The 23,300-nt window shown below is 36.9% G+C and overlaps 1 protein-coding gene across 1 annotated transcript; it reads left to right on the forward strand.

The window, feature by feature from the left end:
* The first annotated feature begins 2,365 nt into the window (after window positions 1–2,365).
* SLC38A11 (solute carrier family 38, member 11) lies at window positions 2,366–23,061 on the forward strand. The gene is made up of 11 exons (XM_008942089.1): window positions 2,366–2,477; window positions 2,896–2,970; window positions 3,909–4,043; window positions 5,728–5,793; window positions 7,371–7,477; window positions 7,901–7,980; window positions 14,745–14,815; window positions 15,819–15,980; window positions 17,970–18,082; window positions 18,762–18,893; window positions 22,816–23,061. The coding sequence occupies exons 2-11, from the start codon at window positions 2,910–2,912 to the stop codon at window positions 23,059–23,061; spliced, it is 1,173 nt and encodes a 390-aa protein (XP_008940337.1). The 5' UTR covers window positions 2,366–2,477; window positions 2,896–2,909.
* The last annotated feature ends 239 nt before the right edge of the window (window positions 23,062–23,300 follow it).

A 23,300-nucleotide genomic window follows, 5' to 3' on the forward strand; every position in this document is an offset into this window, starting at 1 on the left:
CGAGCTTTGTAGCGACCCGCCGCATAGAGCGGCCGGGCGGGTCGGGGCTTTAGTCTGCCTCTCAGGCTGTGCTGACAACTGCTATGGATGGCTTTTTCGCCTCTGTTCAGCTTTGCCCTAGCTCGTACGAGGAAGAAAGATTCATAGGTGCCACGCAAGTAGAGAAGAAAAAAAAAAAGGCAGTCTGAAGAGCCTTAACCTTTTGAGGTAGGGGAGCTGTGGCACAGCTAAAATTCAGTCTCGCATGAGCACGCAGCGGGCCCACTGCTATCAATACAATACTGGGCGTCCCTGGCTGTGTCACAGCCTGCAGAAGGTGCCTGAGAAAGGACCCTACAGGAGACAAACGCATCCCGTTCACTTCTGCACCCTTACCTATGTTGCATGGCTCGCTAGCGTGCCTCCCGGCCCACAGAACAGCCCTTACCTCCCTGTCTGCAGTCCAGCTGCACCTCCAAGAGTCACAAACAGGAGCCATTTCACCTGTGTCACAATTTCCGTTGCCCTATCTTGTCCTTTTTGCTAATTCAGGTGTATCCCTTCCAAGTGGGAAAGGGACCAGGGTTCATGACAGAGTCTTTGAGCTGTACAATACACACAGTAGTCATTTTCTTGTAATGTCTGAAAAGAAGGGACTGGACTGTTTTAGTTCAGTGCAATTTCATAGAATCATAGGGGTTGGAAGGGACCTCGAAAGATCATCTAGTCCAACCCCCCTGCCAGAGCAGGACCACCTAGAGTACATCACACAGGAAGGCGTCCAGGCGGGTTTTGAATGACTCCAGTGAAGGAGACTCCACAACCTCTCTGGGCAGCCTGTTCCAGTGCTCCGTCACCCTCACAGTAAAAAAATTTTTCCTGATATTCACCTTGAACCTCCTATGCTCCTCCTATGCTTTCGTATGTACTGTGCTTGTAAGTTGGTTTGCGAGGATGCAAATTTTTTTTTTTTGGATACTAAGTGGAAATATTTAGTGGTAGATTTAGAAGAAGAGTACTTGTCTCTTCATCTGATGCATAATTAATATGCATGGCTTCAAAAAAGAGCAAATTCGAGGAACAATCCATTAAGGTATGTGATGCACCAAGAACATACCTGCTTAGGGAAGTCAAAGGTATGCAAACTGATGAAAGCTGGGACAAGAAAGTTATTTGCTAACTGTATTTTTCATGTTCTTGTACTCTTCTCTAGGTGCCTTCCATGGGCATTTTCAGAAATGGGATACCAGGTTATACTGGCCTTTGATCTGAGCCAGTATTACTCTTCTTATGTTAGTACTGTTTAAGGATTAAAGGTTCCACTTCAATATGCAGTCCTCCTTGAGGCACTCTGATGCTTGTCAGCTTATGCCACTATTTACAGATGACTTGGGTTTATCTATCATTTAATTTTTTTTCCCAGGAGTATTAGTGACAAGCACCTGAGTTTGTACTACCTGCTATATATATTAAATAGGCTACTGCATCCACAAAATAGTGGGTTTATTTTCATGGTAAGTACACAGTGTTTTGCTTTTGCAGAAGACAAGTGCACGTTTTCTTTAAGTGCATGTTCCCTTTTTGGATGATGTTAATTTATTTGAAATACTTTCTAATGAATGGTGCTAAAATGTTCTGTGACAGCAGAGTGATGATCTGAGGACCACTGTGTGCTTATGAAGAAGTGATTTTTTGAAGATAAGAACTTCAATATATAGCCAGTAGCTTCAAAAATTATGCTTTGAACTTTGATTTGTGACAGACCCTCCCGTAGAAACTTTCTGGAACGATCCAATTTTATGGTATTGTTAACTATTCATAATGAACTCAACCATTGAAAGACACCAGAAATCTTTTAAATGTTGGCTGAAACCTTGAATTAGAGCATCCTCAGATGTTGGCATATCTTATTTGTGAACTTGATTTCATTCCCCTGGTTCAGGGGCCTGTTTTTACATTTTTTACTGACCAGTCGTCATAGCCAAAATATTTTCAGAAATACTTAATTCACCTTTCTGCCTTTGGAACTTGAATAAAAAACTTTTTTGCTTAACAGCCTACCTGTGAATTTATATACGTTCCTATTCTTCCGCTTATTGTTTCTCAGAGAAAAATTAATTACAGAAGATTACGGGTCAGACATATAAAGGAATTGGATGCCTAGTGTCCGTTTGATTTCTTACTGAAAAACATGAGATTTAGTTATCAGAAACTTAGATTTGTGAAGGTGATGACAATTTATTTTCATCTTGAGTAGACTGTGTAAAATCCAACAGATATGATTTGGTGACATGTTTTTTGATCTCGAATAGACAATGTGTAAAAACCTTATTCTCACATTTTTTTCATGTATAATTTTGTCATTGTCTTCCTGAAATAGATAGAAACAGATGACCAAACAGCCCTTGTTAGTAAGCTGAGGAATAAAGGTAGAAACAGCAATCTGGCATCAGCTGGATTTAACATTGTCAACTCTATCATAGGATCAGGCATTATAGGTAAGAATCTTTTCTTCACTATCCTGTGTCCAGCCTTGTTTATACATGTATGACTATCCAGTTTGGAGAATAACACTGTTGTCTTACTTTTTGTTGCTGTCCCTGAATATTTTTCTCTATTTTTGTTTGACTTCTATGCAAAAATGCAGAGGTGCCAGCTGAGAGCGTATCTCACAGTGACAGATACCTTACAGCCTCTTTGCCATAACGGTCAGACAGAACTGGTTGAGCAAGTGCTGAATGAACATCACACCTAGGTGACAATTTGTCCACTAAAAATTATCTTTCTGAGGTTATTAAGCATGCTGGTGAATTAAGGAGATTGATATAATTTAAAAAAATTAAATATTTATTTTCATTGTCTCCAAAAAGTAGTTGGGAAACGTTCTTTTATAATCTCTCCTTTTCTTATTTATAGGATTACCATATTCAATGAAGGAAGCTGGTTTTCCACTAGGAGTACTGCTTTTATTTGGGGTTGCCTATATCACAGGTACTCTAAAAGCAGCTTCTGCTGTAAAGTGAAAATTAGTCTTGCAATGTTTAGCTGATCTTGAGCTTAATGATACCTTGAACAAGTATATCTATGACAATAAACATAACAAATATTTTCGTTACTTCACTAATCCCTTGAGCAGATTAGTAAAAGTAGAGAATTATGCTGTGCAACATATAAAGCTGCTTTTTGTCTGCATTTTATTTTTGTAAAGCCTAGGTTCTTAGACTAGGTCAAGGTGACATTTAGAAGAATAGCTCTTACTTGTGCTTCATAATAATCTGCTTTAGTGCACTGTTTTTACTGTAATTAAGAGACTGATAATTGAGTGGGTCTTATATAACTCTTTTTTAAATATACCAGGGAATGAAAACCTGTGATGGTGCTATGATTTTGAACATTTTATTTAATCATCATTCATGGAAAAAAAAAAAAATGGATTTACCTTCAAAAAGTGACAAGTTTTGAAATCACATGGTAAACAAATGTAATTAAATCCATTGGGATTGAAGGACAATTTTTCTAAAGACTCTGTGGATTTAAGTCTTAAAAAGACAAACCACCCCATTTGATTATAACCCCTTTCAGGTTATAATCTAATGCACTACCCATTCAGGAGCCCTCTGTATTATTGATTGAATTTTACTTTTTTGGTGATTGTGACCATTGTTGTTCCTTTTGATTGTACTGGAAACCAATGAAAATGAGTTTTTTCTGCTGTCTCTAATCAAAAAAGTTAGAATTTCCTTCCAGTATGAGCCTGTAACTCCTGATTTTGGTGGATTGAAATCCTCTGTGAGATTTCTCGTCCCTGCTCTTCCCAGTGACACTGTTTTCCTTCTTACAGACTTTTTCCTAAGGACTGTAAAAGATGAGGTATAATAAGCCACAAGTTTGTTTATACTATCTTTAACGGTAATTTTATATTTTAACAGATTATTCCATTATATTACTGATTAAAGGAGGAAACCTCTCCAGTACTAACACCTATCAAGAGCTGGTCAGAAAAACATACGGTCTTGTAGGTTATCTAATTCTTTCAGCTCTTCAATTTTTATATCCATTTATTGGTAAGATTACATAAAATACAAATGTTTAAGTTCTATAAATAACAAGCTTTTTCACATTACCTCATTCTTTCACTGGTTAATATTAAGAACTCTATTAAGAACATACTGTATATACCTCTTTTCTGTAAAAAGCAAAGTTAAAACTTACTTGGTATGTTCAGAAGAATGGCTGCAGAAGAATTCAGTGAATTGGAGGACTTAATAAAAATAATAGCAGAGAAATTCATGATCATACACTTGATGACAAAAATAGCTGTGAGAAATAGAAAAGAAAAGATTCTGTTTTAGAATCAGTAACAATACAGACTGGATATGCCTGAAACAAAAGGAAAATATTACTTTAGGAGTATATTGATTTAATATTTTTCCAAAGATGTAGTATTACTGTCACTGAAGAAGCCACTGATCATGTCTTCCTTGAATATTACGTGCTGTCTTTGCTCCCCAAAAGTGTTAATTCAGCCTCATACCTAATGAGCTACTAGGAAATTGGGCCGCAAAGACCCTTTTGAAGAAGAAATAGTAAAAGAACAAACAGGTATAGTCTGGGCAGGAATTAATTAGACTGGGAGTTAAAGTGATATTCTGAGCCTGTCCCCTACAGTAATACTATAATTAAATAAAATCTTAAGTAAGCTTGATACACACATGGGGCTGTCATAGGTGGTGACTTGAGATACCAACTCTGGTCCTAGTGATCAGAGAGACCTGGATCAAAATTCGTACTTGGAGAGTAATCGATCTACATTTATAACAGGTAGCTGGGATTTTTAAGGGTGTCAGGTTACTTTTACTGCAGGCAACAGTGCTACACGTGTTGACTTGAAAAAAAGAGTATAATTACTACTTCCTGCAGAATAAGGAACAGAATTTTAAGATCTCAGTCCTTACAATGGAACAAGTTATACACATGTATGTGCTTGAATTTATTGCTCTAAGTAGCGTTAATGACTTAGTTTCACAACAGTGAATAGTTCTGCATCGGTTAAGGTCATTACCTGTATGTATGCTGCCTAAATGGTGGAGACCACATGAGCATATAAATATATTTTGTGTGCGTATATACGCACATGTGCACACATATGCACGCTTCTAGTGTAGAGTAAGATAAGAATGAAATATGAATGTGAAGACCACAGTTCTTCTACATGAGATGAAGGAATATAACCCCATATCTGGTATCTTCATCTATTTTCTACTCCTTTCTTCTTTCTGGTTTAAAGATTTTGCTAACATTTTTCATGAGCAAGGAAGGTCCTATACACTTCATTGCTAAATTGGTTATTAGAGTAACACAGGAACTTTACTAAACAAGAATTTGAAAATATACCAACAAAGAATTGCTGTTAGAAACAAATAATTTTAAAAAGCCTTTTTCTCCTCTTCTGAAGTAAGTTTGTATTGAAAGTCAGCACAACAGCCTTGCTTATCAGACTAGACTCTTGCTTAGGTTGTACCTGTATTTTAAAAAACAAACAAACAAACAAAAAAATAAAGGACAGCATTAAAAGTTTTTTAAAAAAATATTTTCTTTTAAACCTGAATTTAGAAGTTGTTGGTGCTAGCCAGAATTCTTACAAGAGAAATAGTGGCATACAATTGAAGTCTACAAAATATGTGCATTAAATGTTTATAAAATTTCATATTTAGCATGTACTAACAAAAAAAATGTATTTTCTTTAAGCTATGATCAGTTACAACATAATAACAGGAGACACTCTAACTAAAGTCTTTCAGAGAATTTCTGGAGGTAAGATGCATTTAAAAAATCTGGAATGGGGAAAATGTCTTGGGTACAAATATAGCACAAGTATTTAGAGATTAGCATTGTTTCAATCTGGAATCGTACCTGTTACTTTGCTTCTGAATTACTCATAAATATAGTTCAAGTTAAGAACTTGAAGCATCTTTGTGTAGTGCTTCTTTGTGGTGGTTGTTGGTTTGGGTTTTTTAATTAATCTTTCTGAAATAAAAATTATGTATCCCAGTCCTTTGTGAAGAGACCATGCACTTCGATGAAATACTTAGCAAATAGGAGCCTTCCACAGTGGTGTATTTACAAGGTCATCGTATTTTGTAATCTTTTTTTTTTTAGATATCTCCTATAACAGTAATTTGAATACTGAAACTGCATTTTTTCTAGTGAACGAGTCTGGATAACTTGCAAATAGTATAATGGATTTAATGCTTACTTAAGCAATATCTGTAGTAGTTTGTCATGTGCTGTGTGTGTAACTTGCAGTTCTTTTAAATATTCATTGCAAAACCAGATGTGGCATTTTGAGCTTTTTAACTCATGCACTTATTACACTTCCTCTGCTGTAAGTTTTCACAGCAGAATCAGTGGATCAATTTGTGCACAGTAGATGTTTGCCACCTACTTTAGCACAAAGCCAGCTAAGTTAAAACATTCTTCACTGGCAAGTTAAACTAAAAAGAACATGTTGGCAGTGAAGTGGAAATCAGTATTTGTATGAACTGTTCGATTTCCACAGGAGAACTGTAATTTTCAGCAAGTAAAGCCTGCAAGGTGTGGATGCAGTTTTAACTGTCAGACTCTGTTATTCTGTGAAATAATTCTGTGTAATCTCCCAAAAAACAGGAAACTGAACACAGACTTTTTGTCAATTGCCAGTTACTTTCCAGCCATAATTATTTGGCAAGTTTTCATTCAAGCTCGTGATTCATGGTAGCCTGACTGAAACCCAGATATGTTTTATTTTGTCACTAGCTTGAAAAAAGCAGCAGTTGTACAAATAAACTCCACTGATTGCAGGGAATGTTACAATGTTATTGCTGCCTTCACATGCTAATCTGTATTTTGCAAGTGGAAGCCAGCTGACAGCAAGAAAGGAGATGCTCAAACAAAACCTCAAAATTAGCTTGCTTTAGGATTGCGCTTTAAGAATTTGCTTATCTTCAACAGCACAGTAATTTATGTGAACACAGTGGCAAAAAATCCTGAAGAGTCAATGGCAGAAAGAAGTAGTAAGTACTTCACTTGGTCTGCCAACATTGACCTAGGCATGATGAAAGAAGTTAATACTAATCTATATGTAGAAATTACAGACTTCCAAAGTTTAGTATAATATATCCCATATGTTACACATTTGGTTTGAATTTGCAGAGTTCTTGTGACTATGCACATGCTGTTCGGGACTTGCTCAAGGTTAGTCAATGCCTAGTCTTTATTTCAGTGTTAATTTGAACAAAGGGGATAAAAGCCTGGTCAACATCAGAGTTTTGCTTCTAGCCTTTCAGATGTAACTGGTCTGTTCCTTACATTAGTGTCTTAGAGAAATAAATTATTGTTTTTTTTTGCTTTAGTTGGACCAGATAATGTGCTTACTGACCGTCACTTCATAATTCTTCTTACTACCGTCATCTTTACCTTGCCTATATCTTTATATCGAGACATAGGAAGACTGGGAAAGGTAAATCATAACTAGCAGCTGATTTTTGGTTTACTTTTCTGTGTGTATTATTAGAAAAGAAGTCATAACTTAATGTATTTGAACTCAGTTAGATCTGCCTAGAGCATGTTAAATACTTGAGAAATTCAGACTGTTTCCATCTGAGAAATACTGGGAAAACTTGGGATAGTTTAAGCAAAACTTGGTCTCCCTGTGAATTGCTGGAATCTTTCTATCTACTGCTAGCAGAACTCAAATCTTGTAAAGCACTGGGTTATATAGGCCTGATCTTGAAATGCTACGCTTTCTAATTATAAATATTTGACATGTGATAGTTAGAACTTCACTTGTTTGTTAATTATTCCTTAAAAAAATTAAAGTATGATGCTAAGAGGACAATCTTTAAGCAGCTCACTGACTGAATTAATGTTTTTACTTTTATAGGTGTCTCTTCTTTCTCTGATTTTAACCATTGTCATTCTGATTATTGTGATGGTGAGAACAGTAACATTCAGTCCACAAGTGTGAGTATTCTTACACTTGCCACAAAGTGAATTTTTGACCATATCTACTCAGTTATTTCACTGTTATGTATCTTTGCATAGTTTTGGAATATCGATGTTTTGGGAGGAACAGATGAATAAATACATCTGTATTAACAGCAATATAAAATGAACTGCTAAAATACATTTTATCCTTTTGTTAGATTCCATTGCACATAAGTAGATTTACAAAAAGTCTCCAAAAACCAACAGATTAATTGGAAGTTGTGTATATAAGGGTATTGTGAATAAGGGTAATAGCAGGTCGTTCCTGAATGGGTATGCAAGGTTGTCTGTCATTTCAGAATAATTTTGCCATTATTGTCAGATGGCCTGTGTTTAGAATCTTAAAATGGATAGTATCTTAGCAATATTTCTTTTTGTGCTAATATAATAACTTCCTAATAAAAATGGAATACAAATAATGAAAAGAAAAAAGAGAACAAAATTATGTCCAATACAACATTGGACATTATAGTGTTCCAGATGATTTAGTACACATGAATGTGTGTTCTGGCAATATTTTTATAATTGTATTGCAAGAAAGTGTTATGAATCTGTTCTCTGTCCTTTATGGCCTTAGAAGGTCTGCATTTTTCCTTATCCTTTAAATGTGAGGATACATTAATAAAGATTACAGACTCTACTTTTGAATGTGCTGGTTTATTTATTAGAATAATTTTATATAGTATTCTTAATGTTCCTGTAAGAAGTGGATTCTTCTACTATGAGTGTTTGAACAGCGTTATGCATAATTGTTTTTGTCTTAGTGCTGTGATATGTGGGTTATTTGCAGATTAATGCTGGGAAGATGGCCAGAATGGCATTTTCTAAAGTTGTGCTAGATGATGTTGTCTATCATCCGTAAAACGATGCACTCAGAACAGTGTGGGACTTCCCCCCCCCACCCCACCCCAATCTTTCTGAAGCAGTATGTTTGTCACACTCTGTGTTAAAGGGGTATTTGAAAGGGTGATCTCGGAATTCTCTGTCAAAAAAGGAAAGAAGCTATATGTAATGGTTACTGATGACCTTGTTACCATGGTAAAATTTTGTCTGCACAGTTGTGATACACTGAAAAATATAGAATGTGTGGTTTTATTTTTTCCTGTATATAATACTGGGTTTTGAGTGATTCTTGAATTTTTACTTTTTAATTCTCTAGGGACTTCTATTTTTGCTTCTGCGCTTCCTGTTTTCAAAAAATGTATCTAGCAAGTTGATGATCAGAATTTTTTGCCTCACAAACTTTCTGTCAATGTCTATTTTTACTATTTGTATTTTACAGTTAGAAATAGACATGTAATTATTAATTATAATAATTCGCTAATGGTATAATGATATGCTATCTCTTTTTTTTGCAATTAGAGTAAAGAACTTGAATATATTTTAATATAGATCCCATCACAGCATTATAACATGCAAAGTAAATAAAGCATTTACTGTGAATCCTTTCTGAAATACAATAGGTGTTTTCAAAAATATTTTTTAAAATTATGATTATGAAACAGTCCTCAGATCTGTCATGTAGCAAAAGAATTTGTAGAATCCTAGATAGAGTCTTGAGAAGACCAAGTGAGAGATTTAATCTATACCATTGTTACATGGCAAAACTGGCTATAGGCCTGTCCTTGATGATAGGTGATTTTTGAGTTTGTTTGTGGTAATTGCATGATTTTCCATTCCAGTTCTTAACCAGCCTTTTCTTAGGAGCTTTTCCGAAATGTGTATTGTATGTCTCTTCTACTGCATTTCATGTTGGTTGCTTCTCAGCCTAACCACAATGGGTGTGGGCAGCAAATTGTCGATTTTTTCAGCTGCTTATAAAACACCTGCAAAGAGCTGTAACTTATCCCCCTTTGAGGATCGTTTTTATAGACAAAACACAGTTCCTTTAGTGTTTCTCTTGTCATTTCCTGTGCACTGGTCATTCTCAATAGCTGCCCTAAGTTCACTGCAAATTAAAGTGAGGCTGTGGTGCCCCAACTGTTTGTGATGTTCCCATTGAGGAGCAGAGAAGAAAGACTGATGTATCTTACATGCCAAGTGTCTTGAGGTCCCTTTCAACTATGTCTTTCGGGGATTGCCATGCTTCTGCTGACATAAGCTTGTTTGATGTTTGCCTCTCTGGAACATAGCATGACATTGTGACTGTGCCTTGAGTTTGCAGTCTAGTAGAAGCACCAAGCCCTTCTCTGCAGAACTGTAAGCTGGCATTTTTTCCTGTCTATTACTCTGTTCTTACAAATTTTGGGGTATTTTTGCTTGTTCATCCTCCCCTGTTCTTGTGAAGCTCTTTTTTTTTTTTTTCCCCAGAATAACTGAAGAATTTGATTTCTCCATTTACCAATGTATTTATGATTTTTATTTTTTTCACCTTCTATAGCATACTTGCGTTAACTGCAAACCTCATGGTTTCTGCTAAGGATGCTTCTAACTATTTGTTCCATTATTCAAGTTACTGCTGGATACATTCAGAAGTGCTAGACTTGGGTCAGGTTCTACTGGATTCTTGTTCAGATATCTTCCCACTTTGAGAATTACTCTCTGAATAGTAATCAGTTCTCACTTATATTTATATTTTTCAAAGTGAAGATTGCTTCCCTTTGAGAAGCACAAGAAGTTTATCTAGTGCTGGTAAAACTGTCTTTTTGTTTAAATGCAACTCATGTTCTAGCTGAAAATTATATCTGTTATTTGCACAACAGAGAATGCTTAACTTTCCTAGAAACCTGCAATGCGTTAGACCATCAAGGAAATGACAACATTATTACTGTTTTTAATGATTTCATGTACTTGTAAGCATAGGCTGAAAAGTGGCAATTATAAGTCTTCGGAGTGTTGCATTATTATTTTACTTATTTTTTTTTCTTGCTATAGGAGTGGAACAGATTGTCCAGGGACATTATAAGAATGTTATTTTCTTGCTAGTGTTCAAGGGGGGGGGGGGATGTACTTATGCTTAGCAATTACTTGGTTTAATTTATTTCCTCCTATGACAAATACAAAACTGAGGTACTTTTTTTCCCCAGTTTTGCTTTTGATCAATATCATCCATATGATTATTGCTGCCTGAAAGACATAATGAACCTGCAGATAAAATCCAGTGTTCTGAACCCAGAGTTTACTCTCAATATCTTAAGATGTTGGTTAAAAATATATTATGATGATCCATTCTTCATTTCCATCTGCTTACAGGTGGGCATTTTTTGACTGTGATCAAAAAACAGTGAGTTAGAATTCTCTCAAACTCTAAATGTGCAGCATGTTAGTGCTGCATAAAATAACTTAATTCTTCAAAGCTGAGACTAACTTTCACTGCTGTAAAAAAAAAAAAAAAAAAAAAAAAGGCATTTTATGTAGTTTATAAAAATGGATCATTTTAATTTGGTGTTCTTTTGGAAAGAATGTCATGATGTTAGTGTCTGCATAATACATAAATCTCTAGGAAAAACTTCAGGAGCACCTGCTACAGATAAATAGGATGTAAGAATTCTCAACTGACAGCAGATCACAAGGATAAAAAATGAGATGTTCAGGAAAATAACTTGAAAGTAGAAAGTTGATTCTTTCCTGCATATAAATAATCCAATAGTAAGAAAAGGTAAACCTTAATGAGTGAGGAAATTAAAAAATAAGCTAGTGTATATTTACCAAGCTATGAAATACAAAGATAGGAGTTAAAGCAGCTGTAATGAAGTGAGGCTGCCATATAGCTTTGCCTTATCTGTGTTTATCAACCAACTTGATTTTTATGAATATAAAATTCAAGAGTGATGTAAGCATTACTTTTTCTTCATATTATATTGACTGAAGTTATACTCAGCATCTATAAACTTTTTCAGTATCTTTAAAGTTTTAGAGCTGAAACAAAACCCAATAAGGTATTTTACCTTAGAATAGAATTGAATTGAAATTTTGTAGTTAATTTCCTAAGTATCTAAAGAATTGATTAAACCTGCCATGTCTTCCTGGATTATTTTGATAATTTCTGGTTTGCACCTAAACGTGGCAGTTTGTTCTTGATTTTCAATCCAAAACAACAGAAGCCTTTTGACATACGACTTTGCATCCTCCCTAGACATTCTGTTTTTTATTTTTTTCAGTCAGTGTTTCATACCTACAAGCTGGGTTCAGATCAGGGGCATCTATTTCTCTTCCTCTTCTTGAAGATGAGGCCTGTGCTCAGGGCTCAGTTTTGGGGCCAGTCATTTTCAATACCTTTATCAATGATCTGGATGAGGGCACCCTGAATAACTTTGCAGATGACACCAAATTAAGCAGGGGTGTTGATAAGCCTGAGAGTATGAAGGATCTGAAGAAGAATCTGGACATGTTGGATTGATGCACCAAGGTCAACTGTATGAGGTTTAACAAGGCCAAGTGTTGGGTCCTGCACTTCAGTCACAACAGCCTCAGGCTTGGGGAGGAGTGGCTAGAAAGCTGCCTGGCAGAAAGGACCTGGGGGTGCTGGTGGACAGCTGGATGAGCATGAGCCAGCAGCATCCTGGCCTGTATCAAAAATAGTGTGTCCAGCAGGAGTAGGAAAGTTATTGTGCCCCTGGGCTTGGCACTGGTGAGGCCAGAGCTCGAGTACTGTGTTCAGTTTTGGGTGCCACAGTGTAAGAAAGACATTGAAGTGCTGGAGTGGGTCTAGAGAAGGGCAGCAAAGCTCGTGAGGAGTCTGGGAAACATGGCTTATGTAGTAGCTGAGGGAACTAGGATTGTTTAGTCTGGAGAAGAGGAGGCTGAGGAGAGACCTTATTGCTCATTACAACTACCTGTAAGATGGTTGTAGTGAGGTGGGTGTTGGTCTTTTCTCCCAAGTAACAAGTGATAGGACAAGAGGAAATGGGCTTAAATTGCACCAGGTAAGGTTTAGATTGCACATTGGGAAGGATTTCTTTAACAAAAGAGTAGCAAGGCACTGGAACAGGCTGCCCAGGGAGGTGGTGGAGTCACCATCCCTGGAGGCATTCAAAAAACATGCTGATGTGGCACTTCGGGACATGGTTGAGGGGTCATGGTAGTGTTGGGTTGATGTTTGGACTTCATCATCTTAGAGGTATTTTCTGACCTTAATGATTCTGTGATTCTGTATTTTGCTTCTAACGCACACTGCTGCTGTATTATATTTGTCAGCATTTCTGCATGTGTGACAGAAAAGATTTTTGTATAGCATGGATCTTAGGATGGGCAATACTACACTGTGAGTGTTTTACTAAAAGTAGAAGATAGGCTGTTTTACACTGACAAGCAAATTTGCCCAACTCTTCTCTTATTCATCATCTGGATATGAAATACCATTTACCCTGGTAGGATGTGTTAACTTCTGCCTGTTTCATTTGTTCTCTGAATTTTCCTCTGTTCTTACGTAGGTAAGCATTAATATTTCTAAAACTTCTTTAAAGTCACTATCATGCATATTGCACTATACTTTCCGTAACTATACCGAAGACTGAACAGTCTTGATTTACTTAACCTCTAGGCTTTCTTCATCACCAGGCTTCACTGCATTCCTATGGACAGTTCTTATTGTCACTTTGTCATGCTATTTTCTTAGTTTCAGCTCAGACTTCTTGTCTGAGTTTTCCCTTGGAACATCTTTTTGTTCCATCTTTCATTATTTTTAATCCAAGAACCACAGCTACATCACCTCTCAGCTTTTACTTTGTGTTACAGCTTCTACTATATACGGTAGGACAGTATGGCTCTCAACAACTGCAATTAGTATCATAAATTTATTTCTTCTGTTGACTTTGTGTTTAACTACTTCCCCAGCATGAAAAAATCCTTTATGTTCATGCAGGCTTAGCCTGTGTTTTTATACCCTGAGTGAGGAGCAGTAAGCTAGCTGGGCTTGTCATTCATGGGGTTTTGCAGCTACTGCTGTTATTGTATGAGCAGCAGTTAAAATCTTACCCTGACAATTCCTAACAAGAATGTAGGTCCAACTGGTCACAACAAAGGTCTTTCTCATTTAAAAAAAAAAAAAAAAATCCATCTTGAACAGTAGCAGCAGGATTGCAAAAGTAGAAGAGGTGTAGTGTTACCAGCTGTTGCTTGTTGTGGTATATGCTTTAGCCTGTTTAAGCATTTACCTTGATACTTGCTAGTAGTGTGTCCTTTGTGATTTAAGTGATTTATTCATGGTATGGCTCTTCCATGACTAGTAGCTACTGTTTCCTGACACAATTCTCTCATTTCCAGTCAGAAGGCTTACCTTACATAGACACACGTTACATATCTGCTAGTTTGGGAACTAGCAGAATCCCTTTACTATAAGGAGTAGTTGGTATAGATGTAAAGAAAGGCAAACTGTCTCACTTTATTTGTAGCCTAGGAAAAAACTGTCTCTAGACTTCACACACTTTCAAAGGAAGAAATTGTCTCTAAATAGTCAGAAGAGATTTTGGATTGAGATAACTTCAGTCAGAATCAGTAGCAGGTTTTACCTTCCCTGTTCCTGTTTCTTGGTATATCATGACTTAAGTTTATTTGTAAAACTGGTCACTGAAACAGGCTGACATTTTGGGTTGTAAAAAATGATCACAGAAATACTTTAATCAAAAGAAATAAGGTGAGAAGAGTATTTCCCTAGTTTCAACTTATTGTTGATGAACACTGCTTCGGAGAGTTCTGGAGATGTGACTAGCAGTTCTGTATTACGACACAGTATTTTAAGTTATTTTTAATAACTGACAGTTGAAAAGACAATAATCTATTAAAACAAATGTCTGTTTTAGACCCAAGTCAGAAAATGCATGGATATTTGCAAAATCAAACGCAGCACAAGCTGTTGGTGTGATGTCATTTGGTAAGTAATTTTTTGTTGTTGTTTTGTATTTTCAATATTAAGATCAGAAACTAACTTTAAGAAATTACTTTGGACCTAGAATTGGCATTTTTAAAAATTGTAATTATTTCATATTAACATAAAGTAAATTTCTTTTTTATCTAAAAAAGCTTAGAATTTAACTGTTATGGTTTAAGACATTATCCCCATCTGTTGACCATGCAGCCCTACAGGCGGTTGCAACTGTACCAGAGAGAGCCATGTGGCACATGAATCCAGCTCAGCTGTCCAGGTCCTCTTAAAAACACCTGCACCAATAGGGTTAGTCTAATTGGTAAAATAAGGAGGCTGTGACTGTTCTGAATTCTCTTGGATAACCTCTAACAGAAAATTCTTAGACTGCAATGAATATGAGTGCTAGAGAGTGCCTGTTGCTTCCCATTTCTCCCAACGAGCCATTCAAGTGACTCTCAATTCACCTCCATTATCTCATTCCAAAATCTGTTCCTGCCTAAGGGATCTGGTATATTACTTCTTGTTACTGCTGTGACAGTCTGAGGCCTCATGATACTTTGTGTCTAAAATGGATGTCATAGGAAGTCTGAAAATAGCAAATGGCTCTGTGGATTAAAAAACAAACAAACAAACAAAAAACAAAACAAAAACAAACAAACAAAAAATAACCAAAAAAAACCCAACCAACGACTCAAAACTGTTGTTGGGTTCTTAATCAAAAGAAGAGCAAGAAGAGGAAAAGGAGGTTCACTGGAGGGTGGTAAGTGGTGTGGCATTTTAGGGTTATGTAATCAGAATCACCTCAAAATGAACGTAAACCATCAAATAAGTAAGTAAAAGTTCAAGTAATTTATCTTTGCCACTCATTGCAGGATTAATGTTTGCGTTTAATAACGAGTGGTTTCAAACTGCTATGTGTCTCTCCTACCTTGGAATATACATTCCACATTTATTTTATATGCATATATTCATGCATTTATACATCTGCTTTAACTGCTATGTGTTTCAGCATTCATCTGCAACCATAACAGCTTTTTAATATATGGGTCTCTGGAAGAACCCACGTTAAAGAACTGGTCTCGAGTCACCCATGTGTCTGTTTCACTTGCTGTTGTTATCAGTGTAGTGTTTGCTGCATGTGGATATATGACTTTTACAGGATACACAGAAGGTAAATTGCTCAATCCCTTAGTTTTGGTGCTTGCTGTAATCCTTGTTTCTGTTTCTGTCTATGTCTTCTTTAGCTGCTAATATCTTAGTGATTGTAAAGATGCCAAAATGATACTATGGCTGGACAGAAATAGTTCATTGAATCATAGAGATCTTTTAGAACCTTAATGATTCTAAGACCTGCTCCAGCACTTCAATGTCTTTCTTATACTGCGGCACCCAAAACTGAACACAGTACTCAAGCTGTGGCCTCACTAGTGCTGAGTCCAGGGGCATGATCACTTCCCTACTCCTGCTGGATACACTATTTTTGATACAGACTAGGATGCTGGTGGCCTTCTTGGCCACATGGGCACACTGCTGGCTCATGTTCAGACAGCTGTCCAACAGCACCCCCAGGTCCTTTTCTGCCAGGGAGCTTTTTAGCCACTCTTCCCCAAGCCTGGAGTGTTGCCTGGGGTTGTTGTGACTGAAGTGCAGGACCCAGCCCATGGCCTTGTTAAACCTCATACAGCTGACCTTGGCCCATTGGATAAACCTGTCCAGATCCCTCTGCTTAGCCTTCCTGCTCTTGAGGAAAAAGACTGCCTTGACTTTTCAACAGGGTACATGGTATGTATTTCTGTACATTCTCCTTTATCTTTTCTGTCTGTGCTAATACAGCATCCTAGGTCTAACTTAGAGATATTTCCTATCTTTACAACAGCTTTTCTGCTCTGACTTGTCATACTGTCACCTCTGTGCGTATATGGATATATATGTGTGTGTGCAAGTACATATAATGGATCTTCATACTATTTTAACAACACCTTGTTGAACTGGAAAAGGTGCTTTCAGGAGAACAAGGTATAAATTTGTTCAGTGTATTAGCTCCTTCAGGAAAAAATACACATTTGATAAGCACGCAGATTTTCTCTTATTTAATAGTGCTGTTCTAAATTACAGGGGAAGGCTTCCAAGCTTTTTCCTTTCCTTATGAGCAGTGGCATGTAGTTGAGAACAGAGGAACTGTAGGATGGGGGTTGATACTGGTTGATCTGTCCTTTTTCTTGCCTCCAGTGCTGTTTATGCAGAATAACTGACTGCCCTAGATGCAACAGTATACTGGACTAAGTGCAAACCGGCTGAAATATTGCAAGTATAGAAAGCTCTGGCTGCAGCTAGCCCTCAGCATATGACTCTACTGTAAGCAGGTTCCATCTTACCTTCTGTCTCCCCTGTCAAAATATGTCTGTTTTCTCTAAAGTCCACCTTACTGTTTCTTCAGTGCCATTGTGATGCTAAAAGTAGTAAATCATAAGACAGTATAGTAATTGAGCAGAGAAGACCTGATAGGTCATCTGATCACTCTCAGTGTCTCTTGTCCCTCAGATGATTATTCCAGATTCTTTGTGGTAAAGGCTAAACAAGATGATGGGTTGAATTCTCTAGCAATGTGTGTGTTGTTAGATGTAAGATTTGCTAAGTAGTAATCCATATGTTTATAATGGACTTTGGGGGTGAGAATATTTTCAGTTCTTCACTGCAGCTAACCAGCTATGATTAGATACTACCAAAGAAATGCAGTTCCCCAGAGGCAACTCTATGGTCTTTCTTGTGTAATGTTCTAGGAATTACATTTTTAAAGGAAATGCATCTTTTAACTCCCAGCTTGCTTTCTGAATCTGTCACGTATATAAACAAACAACCAGCATCTTGTACAAAATCTGTGCTAAGGGGAAGATAACAGATGACAAACTTGAATGTGTATGTTAAAATACTTTTGGAAGATTAAACGCTATTTGAAATAAAACCACTGTTACTAGCAGGATAAGGTGAAAGTTTGTCCTGGATATAATTAGTGACTGTAACTACAGTTTCTTGACATCTGTCAGGAGAGAGGATCAGAAAGCCTCACTTACTCCAGTAGCTGCAGTAACTTGACACTTCAATTTGCAAATAGGCAAATGACATGAAGTTCAAACTAACTAGATATTTTCCTATGCCTCAGGAGATGTATTTGAAAACTACTGTAGAGATGACAACCTTGCTACATTTGGAAGGTTTTGTTATGGAATTACTGTAATTCTGACCTTCCCCCTTGAATGTTTTGTGACCAGAGAGGTAAGAATTTATTACATTCTCCCTTTAACAGCATTGATATATATGAATAATATTCTCACATTATTAACACATTATAGCTGAAGTCAATGGTTGATCTGTAATAAATTATCAGGATGTCCTATCCTGCTGTGTGCCATGAGTATGAGGTATTAGCTGTCCTCTTTAGATTTTGGCAATTTAATATTTTATTACATTTATTATAATATTATTCAATATTATATTAATAACTATTCAACAAGATCAGGACTTCTTAAAATCACAAGTTTATCATAAAAGCCACTGTTGTTATTATAGTGATAAGAGCCAAAAATAGCATACCTGATCACGTTTACTAGTTTTGCTTTGTGAAAGTATCTCCATCTTCCTATTCAGATAGATAGATTTCTATCCAAGAAATAATTTTGTTTTTATTCTCTAGTGAGCAAATGGTAAGAAACTAGGTATATCCTAAATCCTGCAGGTATAACAAAGGCAGTCATACAAGTGCTCTGCAATTTTGGTAGTGCTTATTATAAGTTATTTTTGGAAGCAGATGAAGATGTTTTCCTGAAGCAAGATAAGCAAAGTCCAGTCAGTTTATTCACACCCATTCTTATAGTTTCCTAAGGTTAGAGGTTTGGAATAAGGTGTTTGTTAGCATAAAGAGCAAAACCAAGGTTTAAATCTGTTTCTGTTTCAGGTGATTGCCAATATATTTTTCCATGGGAACCTCTCAACAGTTTTCCATATTGTTGTGACGGTAGTTATCGTTGCAGTGGCGACTGGTGTATCGTTAGTGTATGATTGCCTTGGAATAGTTTTAGAGCTGAATGTAAGTGAACCTGTATACTCTTTTATATAATAAACCACTTTTTTTATAAAACAGGACTTTGAAGAATCCATAGCACTAACTGAAAATCTTAACATAGTTTGAAATAGCCAGTTGAAATGCTAGTAGGGCAAAAAAGGAATTATTCAGTGCTTCAGAATCAGATAATTAAAGGAGAAAGGAAGTTCAGAAAGTAAAGTTTGCATGGCTGGGGAGGGATTTTAGAACAGTTCTGCAGATGTGGCAAGTGGCTATGACTTACCCAATGTATGTAAACTGCAGTGGAAATCACTAACATACTCATACTCTGTATTGCAGGACTGAATCTGGCATTTCTTTTTCTAAGTGCAGCTTCTGATGAAGTTGGCAAATTGCTAAATACTGGGGCAGATCCTAATGACTGCCTTGTGCCAAAGAGGCAAAAAGCAAAGGCAGAGTGTGGGGGGAGGTGAGACAGAACCAGTAGTTGTGAGACCACAGAAATAGTAACTGGAATTTTTCACTTCTTTGGACTTAAAAAATCACTCAGTTTTGTTCTTTGTTAACCTGAGCGTATGATTTTTAGGAGGAGACTGCTTTGTTTGACAGTAAATATCCCTGTGTTTGATATTGTCTCGTAGCAGAGATGGAACTCACCAGGCAGGCTGCACAAGGTGCTTACTGCCTTGAACCACTTTTCATACATTTATGTAACTTTTTTGGTTTGCTGGAACTGACATGTAGTGTACTTGAGTCCTAGATCACTGTTTGGCTAAGTAGACCTACCAGATGAAGTCAGTTTGTTTGGTATAGAATGCACATTTAATAAAAAGGAATGTTTTAAAAAAAAAATCCAATCTACATTTGTCAAAGAATCATAGAAATGGTTTTGGTTGGTTTAAAGATACCTAGTTCCAACACCCCTGCCATGGACTGGGACACCTCACACTAGGCCAGGTTGCTCAAAGCCTCATCCAGCCTGACACTGAGCGCTTGCAGGGAGGAGGCGTCCACAGCCTCTCTGGGCTACCTGTTCCAGTGCTTCACCACCCTCACAGTGAAGAATTTCATCCTAATATCTAATCTAAATTTACGCTCCTCCAGTTTGGAGCCTTTATGCCTCATCCTATCACTACAAGCCCTTGTAAAAAGTCCCTCCCCAGCTTTCTTGTAGGCCCCTGTTATGTACGGGAAGGCCACAATAAAGTGTCTCCCTGGAGCCTTCTCTTCACCAGGCTGAACTACCCCAACTTTCTCAGCCTGTCCTCAGAAGAGAGGTGCTCCAGCCCTCTGATCATCTTCGTGGCCCTCTTCTGGACCCACTCCAACAGGTCAATGTCCTTACATTGGGGAACCCAGAGCTTAACACAGTACTCCAGGCAAGGTCTCACAAGAGTGGAGTAGAGGAGGAGAATCACCTTTTCTCTTGGCCGTATCTTTTTTTATGTAGTCCAGGATGCAGTTGGCTTTATGGGCTGTCAGCACACATTGCTGGCTCATGATGAGCTTCTTGTCAAGCAACACCCCCACGTTCTTCTCTTCAGGGCTACTCTTAATCCAAAAATCACCCAGCCTGTATTTGTGCTTGGGATTGCCCTGACCTGTGTGCAGGACCTTGTACTTGGCCTTTTTGAACTCTATAAAGTTCACATGAGCTCATGTATGTTTATGGTAAACATTGTTTGTCTTAACAATTTATCTTCAACTTCAGCTCAGTTATTTTTAATAAATAAAGGAGATATGAAAATATCATACTCCAGGATTTAAAAATTAGAAGGTGGAGAAAATATTTTAAGGGCAGCCAGCCTTTGTTTCTTAATAGAAATACTTAAGAATTGCTTCCTTACATCCCTCTCCATGTATTTACTGACAATTCCCAGCCATATATTGCATGCTTACTGATGGAAGGAAATGGAGGCAGTGGTTCTTTAAGCTACACGTTATATGTACTTGTATGTACATTATGATACAGGTACACTGTTCTGATCCACAGGGCAGTTTATCTGCTAACTGTGCACTAATGAGTGATTTTTATAGCAATGATTTCGCAGGTCATGCTTGCACTAATATTATAGAACAGGTGTGAATTTTCAGGTAAGCTCTCCAATTACATTCTCTTTAAAATAATTCCTTACATAGTTTACTGTCAGGTAACTGTTTCCAAATTATAACTATCTCAAAGTAAACAGTGTTCCTATTGGTTTGGTCAGGATGCATGTTTCAATTAAAATTTTTCATTCATGGCAACTATTGTTAACTTCTTTTCTACTTTTTTCCTCTCTGTTTAAGTGACAAGTGCCAAAAAGTGGGCTCTGTGCGTGTATACACCAATAAAAATATTTAAATGTGCGAATACGTGCACACATGCCTATTCCAGCCAAATATCTGAATGCTGATATAATGAACCTAATTAATAATGTGTGCCTGTGTATATATATCTCAATATATGCATATGCATTTTACATTTATTATATGGTATAATATGTTAAGAATAAAGTTACACAAGAGAACTGCCACAGAGTCTTTCAAGCATGAATAAACATGTGCGATTCCTACTAGGAATTAAATTGTTCTGAAATAACCACTCTAAAGCAAACGTTCCATCAATGCAGTATTTTTACCCAGAGAGGCCTTTTGTGGTTTGAGTGTTTTTCTGTTTTTCAAGAGAGAATTTGACAATACAGCTGTAGGTATTTATTGGATGTAATTGTGTTCAGAAAGCTTGTTCAATCTTAATACCCACCAGTAAATAAAAAGGAATAGTCTGAGCTTTTACATGTGACAGGAAGCTGATCTCCCTTCTCAGCAGGCTCTCTGTCCAGCAGAAGAGCTGTCTTTTGCCTCTTCACCATAGAAGGCATTTGCTGCTGTTTCTCTGAATCTGCTTATTTTTTCCCTGCTTTCTGGTTTTAAAACAAAACACAAGCTGCTGTCCTTGCCCTGCGGTAATTCCCAAGGGAAACCCCTCATGCAGGAGTGGAGAGTCCGTGGATTTTGCTGTTCTATACTTTTACTGGGATGCTGGTTTGTGTTGCCTCACATACTTAAGAGTCTTGAGTTTTATGAGGAAGATACTTTGTGCATGTACCTATTTTTGGTGCCTGTACTGATCACTGTTAACAGGTTTTACTGTTCAAGTATACAAAAGTTTGTACGAACAGTGATGCAAAGATAATTGGAAGGCTGGATTACTACCTCACCAGTAATTAAATTGAAACAGTGTTTAATATGTGACAAATTCAACATTAAAAATTTCTGCATAAACTCGCTCTCTTTTGGCAAGTAACTTGTATGTTAAGCTGCAGTGGCTTTACTATAAAAAGCATTTAAGCAGGTGCTTTTTATCTGTCCCAGCCCAAGAGAGGATTTGAAGAGGAGCTGAATTTTTAAAGAGGGGAGATTCTACTCTCTCAAGAGCTTTGCTTTCATAGGGTAGTCAGCCTAAACCAGGTCATAAATATAGAAATTGATCAGAATTCTTTGAATTGCCACATGATGTTCACACTTTTGTTCTTCCTTTAAAGCAATATTGTAGCTAGACTCCTACATGGAACAATCTTAAATATTTTAAGTCAGTTACAGTATTGCAGGACTATTGTGTTCAGACCTTTACTATATTTCTGAAGTTGGTCAAGTTCTGGTAATCACATTTAATAGTACTTGCAACATAGATTATTGTCCTGTATTGGCAAAGTGAAAGCATTTAAATAAAACTGAATTACTTCAAACAGTTTTAAAGATATTTTTGCAAATTATTTGTGACTTTGAAAAGAAAGTTTTCCATATAGCAACACTGGAGAAGTTCTCTGTTCTCTGGCTTTACTGTTAAATCAACCTAATCACAACCATTTAAAAATGCAGGGTTTTGTTCTTAACTCATAAACATGTGCATTTAAATGTGGTTTGGTTTTTTTTTTTTTTTCCTTCTATTGTTTCCCACACACAGGGAGTTCTGAGTGCTACCCCACTTGTTTTTATCATCCCAACAGCGTGTTATCTAAGGCTGTCCAAAGAGCGATGGAACCATTCAGATAACCTCATGTCCTGCGTGATTCTTGTTGTTGGTGTGCTAGTGATGGCAGCTGGGTTTGTTTTGACTATCTTGCATCCTCAGGAATGTAGCCATGGAAAAGAAATGTTCTACTGCTTCCTTAGTAATGTTTCTTTTCACAACAATACACTTCCACCATAGGTCACACACCACTCTCCAGACTAGACCAGGTACATAGTACAGCAAGCCATACATGATTTTGTATTCTGACTGAACTGTAACTGATACAATTCTACTATAACTGTTACAGTTTATGGTCTTCCTATTAAAAGATAACACATCAATAAATCAGTACAGGTGAATTTTAAAAGGTTCAAGTAAATGGTCTTTCTAAAAACATCAAGACTGACAAAAGAAAATTACATACTTAAAGACAGCTT

This window comes from Merops nubicus, unplaced genomic scaffold (assembly GCF_000691845.1).
Source record: "Merops nubicus isolate BGI_N331 unplaced genomic scaffold, ASM69184v1 scaffold1426, whole genome shotgun sequence".
In the NCBI taxonomy this organism is placed as follows: domain Eukaryota; kingdom Metazoa; phylum Chordata; class Aves; order Coraciiformes; family Meropidae; genus Merops; species Merops nubicus.